The 10208-nt window shown below is 42.6% G+C and overlaps 1 protein-coding gene across 1 annotated transcript; it reads left to right on the top strand.

Annotated features, from left to right (window-relative positions):
- The first annotated feature begins 642 nt into the window (after window positions 1–642).
- nags (N-acetylglutamate synthase) lies at window positions 643–9617 on the top strand. Its single transcript, XM_084371376.1, has 8 exons — window positions 643–1128; window positions 1702–1982; window positions 2866–3079; window positions 3272–3452; window positions 3654–3693; window positions 3890–4021; window positions 4204–4386; window positions 6230–9617. Exons 1-8 carry the CDS (start codon window positions 754–756, stop codon window positions 6408–6410), a joined length of 1587 nt encoding a protein of 528 aa, XP_084227502.1. The 5' UTR covers window positions 643–753; the 3' UTR covers window positions 6411–9617.
- The last annotated feature ends 591 nt before the right edge of the window (window positions 9618–10208 follow it).

Genomic DNA, 10208 nt, shown 5'->3' on the forward strand with positions numbered 1-10208 from the left:
TTAAACGTGAGTCTTAACAAATATTGACCTATTTTACAAAGATAGCCGAGCTTGATCGCTGCATCACACCCTACTGAACTTCAGGGGTTAAGCACACAGCTCTATAGTGTAGTCTCATAATTGATGCAGGAATTCCACTTTTTTAAACAAACCAAAACAACAAAAACAAAAGGTTGCATAAATTACACAAATTACATTTCAATAGTGCTGCTTGTGTTACTGCATTAACATCCACACATTATACTGTAATACAACAGTTTGCCTCAGTGCCTCCTTGTCTCCCTGCAAACTATGCCTATGCAAAAATGAATGAATAAATAAATAAATAAAAATAAGCACAATCTAAGTAACCTTCCCAACACCACTAAACCACTAGCCGAATAAACAGGTTAGTATGTCCCTGTTATAATTCTTTCTTTAAAATAATATTGCCAGTAGCCTGATTTTCCAGCCACTGTCTGTGGTTTGGCAGAATATTCAACCACATATCAAAAACCTAGAATAGATCATCTATTTTTTGACTTACTCAAAGTGTTTCTCTCCAACAGTAATGCAAGTTTCAGAATGAAGCAGACGGGTCAGAGTTAGCAGGAACACCCGCCCCATGAACCGGGCTGATGAAATGTGAGAAGCAGCGGGAGCGGCGCGTTCAATGAAACTCTTCACGGCTGCTGAGAGCTGCCGGCCCCCGGCCGAGTGCTCCACAACCTCCGCAGCCAACCCGAGGGACTCAAAACTCTGTCAGAGCGCAACATGGCCAAAGTAAACAGCAGTTCCTCCGGTTGTCGAGCCGTAGTGATGGCAGGAAAGTATCTGTCGGGTCCGTCTCCGCCGGCTCTGACCCGGGGATGCGGTCAACGCCAGCGGAGGATGTTCGGCCCGCAGCCGCGCATGATGAGCTCTGAATCGGCCGGGGCAGGAGGAAAAACCGCGGCTTTGGCCCAGCAGGAGCATGTGGGATATTTCTCTGCAACAGACCGACATGTGCAGGCTAACCGGAATTTAATTTATCGGGACGTGAAAGCTTTTCTCAACGAAGTCGGTGGAGACCCCCGGGAGGCTCGGTATTGGCTAACCCAGTTTCAGAGAGCGACTTCGGCCCAGTCTACAGCTTTTGCTATACTGGAGGTAAGGCGCGGGAAACATTTCATCATATCCACATAATATAAAGCTCAGACACCACTCAGCAGCTGGATGGTGGGTTTATATGTCAAAAATACTGACATAGTAGGACCATCTCATTTCTATGTCAACTTCTAGGGGAAAATAAATCTTCCATTGTTTAAGGGCTACAAGATATGGTAAAAATAAAACAAAGGATAATCACTCTTGCATCATAGTGTTTATTTTCACTGACAAAAAAAAGTACAAATCATAATGATGTGACATTTGTTGGGCAACATATTGTACTTCAAAATTAAAACGGAATGTTATTTTTAACACTTTGACACTTCATAACACTTCATAACACTTGAAACACACCTAAAAGGCAGTCAGGACACATCAGTCCATCAGTCCTGAGCTGCTGCAAACAAAAAATAAGAAGCTTAAAAGAAGAAGCCACAAAAATTTGACTACAAGTGATTGAAAAAAAAAACCCAACTAACTGTATCCTTGTTAAATCAGAGCAAGCCTAACTAAGTTTGAGACAGTGTCGATTAAAGTCTTATGTATGTGCCTCTCTGCCTCTGTGTCTTCCAGGTGGACAGCTCAGTGTTCAACAGCAGAGAGATGGTTCAGAGCCTTGCCTTTGGGCTCTCCTTCCTGCAGCGGATGGATATGAAGCCTGTGGTGGTGATGGGCCAGTCTGAGCACAAAGAGATGGGGCCCAAGGAGCCGGTCGCCGGGTCTCCGTGCACCAGAGGGTTGGTGGAGCGGAGCCAGCAGCTGACCGAGGCTCTGCAGCAGCACTCGGCCACTGTCCTACCACTGTTCTCCGCTGAGTCCTTCCTCCTGCTGCATGAAGCCCCACATGGAAGCAGGTGAGGGTTGAGACACGCCAAAGCACCAGGTTACTTATTAGGAAGCTCGCTATTTTCTGTCTATCTTTATCATGATCATCTTCGGAGTTGCGGCAGGAGTTGCTCATTAGCACACCACTGTAGTCACCACTCTTTTCTATTGACGCTCTGATGGCAACCTCCAACTGTCTCCAACCTCCAACTTTGCCTCGCACCACATGTCTACACACGTGGTGATGTTACATTAGTGCATGGAGCAACATTTTCCCTCCCACATGACAGAAACGCCAACAACTCCTGAGGGAACAGACTACTTTTTTGTGCTCTCTGGTCAGAGACCTGTTAAATCACAATGTTGCGATAGTACAGGGCTCAGTAGTCGATGGCTGTCAGCCAAATGGAAGATGGCATCGTCTATCAATCCAAGCCCAGCTGTAGGTGTGCAGCCATGCTGTGCTGTGTCCACCCATTCACACTTGTTTCTAGTTGTTTTTCAGTAAGGAGCTGCTCATGTGTTCATTACTGCAAGATTTCTATCAGTTAAAACAGATTAAAAGAAATCACAAGCATAATGTAGAGTTGCCATCATTCATTGAGCCGGTAGAATCCAGCAATTGACTAAACTGTAACTTGATGTGCCTGAACTTCAACTTTACTGTTCCCAAAATGTATGCCAAAATCTACCACACAAGCTCACATAAAATACATAACCCTAAAACCTGAAATACATCCAGCCATCACCATCCAACCCAATCATCAATGTTTATAATCATTATCACTCCTCACCAATTTATATCAAAGACTTACCATCAGCTGCCTCATCATCAGTATTGGGCATGGCTTGAGAGATAAAAACAAAAAAAAGTGTCTTATTTTCTTTTTTAATTAATTTCTCTGCCTGCAGTGCTCCATCCTCCATCACTGTGGACACCAGCCTCCTCCAGTGGAGCCTGAACTGCGGGACAATCCCTTTAGTTTGTCCGGTGGGGAGGGACGGGCAAGGATGTTCGGTAATGCTGGACCCAACAGAGGTGACAGCAGCAATTTCCCGAGCCCTGCAACCCCACAAAGTCATGTTCTTGAACAACTCAGGAGGCCTACGCAGCCAAGAACGCAAGGCAAGAGAGATGACTAAACCATCACTTAAATACTGTGTTGTTTGCATTGTCAGGTTTTGAAGTCAGACAGATTGCAAATGTGATGTAAGGAAAGCAGCAGTCCAGTCTGACTAAGTGCACAGAAGTCTAAATGTGCAGAATATGCACACATGCTGTATAACTTCTCCTGAACACTCTGTATATGTGTTACAGGTGCTCGGTACAGTGTCATTGCCTAGCGACTTGCCCGGTCTGTCCATGGCGGCGTGGCTGAGTGCTGTAGAGCGCCGCAGAGTGACCACCATAGCCCGGCTGCTCAATCAGCTGCCGACTGAGTCCTCTGCAGTAATCACCTCCGCAGACACGCTGCTCACTGAGCTGTTCAGCCACAGAGGTGAGTGCACGCTAACGCACGTGGAGAGCTCTCTATTTTGAGGTGTAACCCAAGAAGGTACTGGTCCATATGTTTGTGTGTGCGTTCGTGTGTGTGTGTGTGGGGAGGTGATTTTGACCATCCAACACTGACTGACATGAGTTTATATTTTAATTTGATTTTCTATAACTGCTTCATCTTTCTGTCTGTACTTCCCCCCAGGGTCTGGGACACTCTTCAAAAACGGAGACCCTATTCACCGGTAAGTACTTAACACACGTACACACAGACACATGTAATCCGACCCGTGACCCTACATTCAAGTCATAATCCAAACTACCTCCTTTAAAGAGTGGAGTGTCTTCCTCCTTCCTGAGTTAAAAAAAAACAGATAGCGGTTCATGTATTGCCTTTAGAGTAAATTATTGTTTGGTGTGTGTGTCTGTATGTGTGTGCAGGTACAGCTCTCTGGATGGAATTGATGTAGAGCGTCTGCTGGCTCTCATCAACAAGTCGTTCGATAAAACTCTGAGGCGAGACTACATCGACTCTCTGAAAGGAAGACTGCACTCCATCTACCTCTCTGAAGGGTGTGCGCAAATACTCCAAGAAAAAAAACACATACACATATACATCCAAATCAGTGTTGGCGTTATAATCTGCACCCTGTCTTTCTCATTAAACCAAGGCCTGTAGGTGTAAATATGTCAGATATGTGGATCTAAGGCCAGCCAGCCTCCCTCCTGAAGGTTTTGTATCTCTGTCTCTCCAGCTACAGTGCGGCAGCCATCATCACCATGGAGCCGGTGAACAGCGGCACTCCCTACCTCGACAAGTTTGTGGTGAGCAGCAGTAAGCAGGGTCAGGGCACCAGCCACATCCTGTGGGAGTGTATCAGACAGGACCTAGGCAAACTGTTCTGGAGGTCCAGAGCCACCAACAGGATTAACCCCTGGTGAGACTTTTATGTTCTGTCAATTTGGCTGATACTTTTGTCCAAATCATTTTACAGTAAGTGCATCTGAACCACGTAGGAACAAGAACTGGGGGCGTGTCCCTTTTTAAAGTGCTTAGACATCTTTTAAAAATAAGACAATGGCTAGGTTTGTTTCCCAAGGGACTGAGAATGGACCAAATGAGTCCTGGCACTTCACCAAATTGTAGTCTCTTCAGTGTAGGCTGGAGTCAAGAAATAAGCACAAAGAAAATCACTGGAGAGGTGCAGAGTCTGGTACAAAGGAGTTTATTGGGTTCTACAAGACAGCAACACCAATAAACAGTGAGTTCAGGCCCGGGAGCAAACTAAACAAGTTCTTTCTGTGCTCCTGCTTTTATGCTGAAGGGTCTCTACCTATTTCTTAAACACCCGCCCCTGAGGGCCAATTCTAATGGTGGATGAGATCGCCTGATTTGTCTATGGCCCTTCTCATTGGTTGTCCTTTCTATCACACCCAACGCACTCCTTTAGCTGATAATAACTTTTCTAAAAAGTATAAAAGGTGTGGTTAGTATATATGTACTAACCATCCCCCCCTAAAATATTAGAAAACTCTTAAAAAGCATTAAACTAAAAGGTGTGATACCTGTAGACACCCTGAACAAGGGTTATGGAGATGTAGTTTGAAAAAGTGGATTTTTAGGCTGTTGCAGAAGATGTGCATTGGCCTGACAAGTGTCTGACAACATTACAGAAACAATTCCTTCAAAGATAGAACGGTTTGTTAAATGATATGATCCTTTTAGTAACCAGAAACACAAGTCTTACTCTGAAATCTCGCAACAGGTGAGTTGTAACAGAAAGACAGTGAAAGTTGGAGGGAAGAGTTTACTTAGAGGAACTGCCAATAAGAATTCATTTCCAAGGCCATGGCTGACTCTTTAACAGATTTTGACAATCTGGATGAGGCAATAACTGTAACAACTCACCTGGCAAGATTTTAGAGCGAGACTCCTCCTTGAGTGAGACTTGCGTTTCTGGTAACAAAAGGGATCTTATGATATAACAAACAGTTCTCAGTGCACCACTGATTAAACCACAAGTGAAGTCACAATGAAGCTAAAAGAAACCTGTTTGAAACAGATTCTACTCGGCCAAATAAAGTCTAGGAATAAGAAAAATAAGGAAAAGGTTTAGGTAACCTCATGTGCCGCATTTACATGATCTGTGGAATCGTTCCAGGTCAGATCTGGAAACGTGCCATCATTACTGAAAAACAGTACGGCCTCACTAAGCCACTAGTTCGCTTCAGCTCCATCAACGCTGTCTCTTTGAAACTGGCTTTGCCTGTCTGTGTAGTATTTTCCCAGCAAAGAAGGGAGGAGAGGAATAAACAGGTGGGAGGCTCATTAAAATGTGGTGAGATAACGTATACTGTAGAGTTGGCACACTACGTTGTGCAAGTGGAGAATGGAATGCCAGCCACACATGTCAAAGACAAAGTTCAGTGGTTCACAAGCAAGGATGAGGTGAGGTTCACCCCTTTGTGAAACACGATTGTATTAAGGATATGACTACATGGGCTCAGGAACGTTTTGTTAAACTGTTGTCACTAAACACAGTTTGCAAGTGATTGCCTTCTGATTTTATGTATGTTTCCACCTCACCAGCTCTTTAGCACTTACATGAAGCAAAATATCAGGAGCGTCTGAAGTCTCCCAAACACAGTCCGTGTGCCCAAGACCTACTGCCCTACACTTGTCTTTTGGCAATTCAAATTTCTGCTCCCTTTCTTGTTACATCAATTCAAAATAAATGGTGAAGTTTGACATGCGATCTCTCTGTCTGTTTGTCTGTCCAGGTACTTTAAACATTGTGATGGCAGCTTTGTTAATGGGGTTTGGACGGTCTTCTGGTTCGGCCTGACAGACATCAGAGATTCCTACGAGCTGGTGGAGTACGCCAAGAACCTCCCTGAATCCTTCCATGCCTCCTCTCTCACAGCTCCCAAACAGCCTCCCACACCCGCCACAGGATCCTGAGCTTCCCCCATACCGGCTGCTAGTCGTGTTGCTCTTTGACTCTGGAGTGCTTTCAGCTCCAAGGCTCTGATGATTTTGTTTGTTCCGCCTTGAAGCTTTGGATATTGTTTCTCATTTTTGCTCAGACTGGACTTGTTCTATTGTGGATTTTTTTCCCTGGGTTACCTTGAAACTTGAAAACAAAAGCTGCAGTGAGAATCGTTCCTCTTTTTGGAAAGCCAGTATTAGCTCCAAGTGTTCTAGTGATTAGAGTTGAGGGTGTCAGAGATGTCATTTCCAGTTTGCCAAGAAACACTGGAGCAATGTGCAGTGAGGTTGCTTGATCTGAAATGGGTATTATTTGCAGAAATCTCAAACTACAGTCTTACATTGAAATTGAGGTCGAGGAAAACTGATTGCACAGCCAGGTGCTGGGTTGCCTCCAGATCTTAAATTGATCAATTAGCTTAAAAGACACTACACCCAAGTGCCTAGTACAAGTGTTATTAAAGCAGCCCTGCACTAATTTTAGACAGTTTACCTATCAGAAGGAGGAGTCCTACTCAGCCTTAGAACAACAGTTTTATGATGTTTACTGTGGCTCTGTATGGGGGTTTCAGAGTTTGAGAAATTAACCCCTATTTTGTCATAGTGATGTCATCAGCATTGCCTGGAATTTGCTTGGCAGCTCCTAGTTCCCATTAACAGGAAGCCTATGTTACAAACCTGGATAGTGGAGTTGCTGTGGGCATTTCATTGTTTTTATATAAATTGTCATTTGCAAGTCTCTCTACTTGAATAGCTGAAGCACTCCTTTAATCCCCATTTATGTTGTCTAGTGAATTCATCATAAATAGTGACGAATAACAGGAAGAAGAGGTTTTACTATGTTCCTATTATTTTGGCTGGCAGAACTGTGAAACTGGCCACTTAAGTTCAGGATCCAGAGCTTCTTTGGCAGCTGCTCAGAAAACAACGCTCTCCACGATCAGGATCATATGCACTACTTAAATGCCAAATGGAGTACTTATGGGCAACAATAAACTTTAAAGTATAGAGTACTATAGAACCCCTAAAGAACAAACACTTACTATATATCTAAGTATCTCAGAATCCCTCCTTTGTGTCACGCTGAAAGTTCAAACACTCCTTTAGAGTTGACTTGAGGGTTATTTATGAAGCTTTTTACACTGACCCAAATTATGAAATATACTTTAGTTTTCCCCGTCGGTTGCCTTATTTTCTGCATTTTTAAAATTCAAAATGCATAAAGTAGCACCACTTTTTAAGTGTTTTAATAGTACAAGCAGACAACTTTAAACACACAAGGTTAAACATGCAAAGATATTACTAATCACAAAATTAATTTATTTCTTAACTAGAAAGGCAGTAGAGCGCATACCTCCGCCAAGGCCCAACAGTCCCCTTTTATACTCCCTCATAGATACCAGCCACCTAAAAATGTTGAAAAACTCTCACATTGTTAAAGATGGTAAGAAAAATATTCCTGGATTCGTCGCTTTTTTATGGATCCACAACAAAAGTACTATAGTACTAAAGTACTGTTGGCCGAGGCCCAACCTCCATCCAAGTTTGGAAATCTGTTCAGTAATTCTTGTGAAATCCTAGATCCATCAAACAAATGGACACAGATTGTTGGCTCCTTGGCGGAGGTAATAACAATTGCCAATACTACACAGTAGGCTCGAAGTTAAACAAAGACCATGCCTCTGTGACGTAATTGAAAAAGCGTATATGAAAATGCCAATCATTCTGTGGTTTCAGATTCTCAATCCATTTATACAGTATGATACCAAACTAAATACCTCTTATAGTTGTAACCTTGGGCTTCGATACATTGTAATGGACATATTCCACAATTTTGTGATATTAATATTAAAAGAGGAGAACGAATGATGTCTCCTCAGAAAGCAATGTCCACAACGTGATGCTTCTCTGCAGATGAGCTACAGTAACATTTCTATGAGAAAATAAACATTTCTGAAGTTGTGAATTTCCTTAGAATGCACAGACACATCCTCAATGTCACCAACATAATGAAGGATATCTCAACTTAATTTCAACTGGTATCATTTATTGCTAAATATCTATTATGTGTTTCCAAATAATAGCAGGCTTATAATATTTTTGCTTGCATGTGGGAAACAGGAAAAGAGTTTAAAAGGGAATTGGACGGTGGATGAATTTTGGAGTATATAACCCTAATCTCCTTACACGTTAAAGAAACTGGTGCAAGTTTTTTATGCATTTCGAATATTACCACTGTTTAATATTTCTAACTGCAACTGTCAGGGAACTCCAACCAAGAATGAGTCCAATTTGTAATTTCGTAATTTCCACTTCATGGCTGTGAGTGTCATAAAACGCTGACATCGCATCACTGTGGCAGTGTAGGACTCTCCATTAGTCATCATTGGTCTCAAATCCTGCTCCAAGTTCGGAGTGTTTTTAGTCGGATGTGAACTTCTTCGGAGTGATTTAGAGATTCTTGACAAATATGGGCCCAGATCTGAGATGTGATAAGCTTATCAAGTTTTTTTTTTAAAATAGCAGTAATAACTTTTAGAATGGTTTGGCTTCGAAGATGTTACATGTATTTTCATCCAGCAGTTTAAATGATCTGCTAGTCAGATGATATACAGACTTGCATTTTTTGCATATCAAAGCGCTTTACAACACTTGTCACATTCATCCATTCACACACACTGATGGCAGAGGCTGCCATGCAAGGTGCCTACCCTGCTCATCAGGAGCAATTTGGGTTTCAGTTTACCCCCTCAAGGATACTTGAAGACCTAGTCTACCTCCTGAGCCACAGCCACCACAGGTTTGGTGGGAGATGGTGGCTGTTGGTGCAGTTTTGTTTTTGATCCTGTTGTTGGCGCCTTCTGGTCAGCACATTTACACAGGCAGTTCAAGCTGATGAGGAAAGATATACATGATGATTGGGGTCACTGAGCCTGAATGTGTTTTGACTTTTGTTCTTACTAATCAAGGTCATTTGCCCTTTCTTAGCCATCCTAAATGAAGGGCACTTCAATACAACTGATGAACTGAGAGACTAATGTAAACAGAATGTACAAACTCAGTACTTACATCCCTTTGTGGGAGAAGCAGTAGTGAAGAAGGCTGTTTATTTGATTTTATGCTCTACCATTTTATGACTGTTTGGAGAAAACTTTAAAATAAAAATAATAAGTAAAATGATCCTTTCCTTGCAGTGAAGTCTGTTTTTATGATCAAGCCCCAACCAGCGTCAAGTGTCACAGTGGCAGTGTGACTTCTACATTTGTCCTCATTCCTCACTTGTGGTCCCTTCTGCACCCTCACATGTCAGCACTCTTTTTTTAGGTATCAGCCAATTAAATTGTTTCACAAAACTTCATTTTTTTTAAGGTTGTGGAATGTCATTTGCAGAATCTTAAAACTTATAATAGGGTATGATGAGCCAGATCCAGTCCACCTGGAAAAACAAACTGATGTGTATAAAGGCCCATCAGATGCCAAATCACTGCACAATGGCCTTTAATTCAAAGAGACAGGATTTTCCAACTCTGGAATATTGTCACGGTGGCAACTGCTTTTTCTTATGCCACACCAATCTTGAGTTAATCAGTAGAACTATGATGCTACTAAGTAATGTACCGAGAATGTGCACTTGCATGTATGTGGCCAATGCAGGGCCTTACTGGATAATGTCAGGTTACGTTGCAGCAAGAAATGAACCAAGATCAGTTTTTTTCAGCAAGGAAACCATAGGCAACAACATAACAAACAGACACCATTTGAATCAAAACC

This window comes from Pagrus pagrus (genome assembly GCF_965226575.1).
Source record: "Pagrus pagrus genome assembly, chromosome: 13".
Lineage (NCBI taxonomy): Eukaryota > Metazoa > Chordata > Actinopteri > Spariformes > Sparidae > Pagrus > Pagrus pagrus.

What these genes read in the sequence shown, in the direction of transcription:
- nags (XM_084371376.1), top strand. Translation starts at nt 754, where the DNA reads ATGGCCAAAGTAAACAGCAGTTCCTCCGGTTGTCGAGCCGTAGTGATG. An exon ending in CAGCTTTTGCTATACTGGAG is followed by an intron (nt 1,129 to 1,701) that starts GTAAGGCGCGGG and finishes TGTGTCTTCCAG; the next exon opens with GTGGACAGCTCAGTGTTCAA. An exon ending in TGAGCTGTTCAGCCACAGAG is followed by an intron (nt 3,453 to 3,653) that starts GTGAGTGCACGC and finishes ACTTCCCCCCAG; the next exon opens with GGTCTGGGACACTCTTCAAA.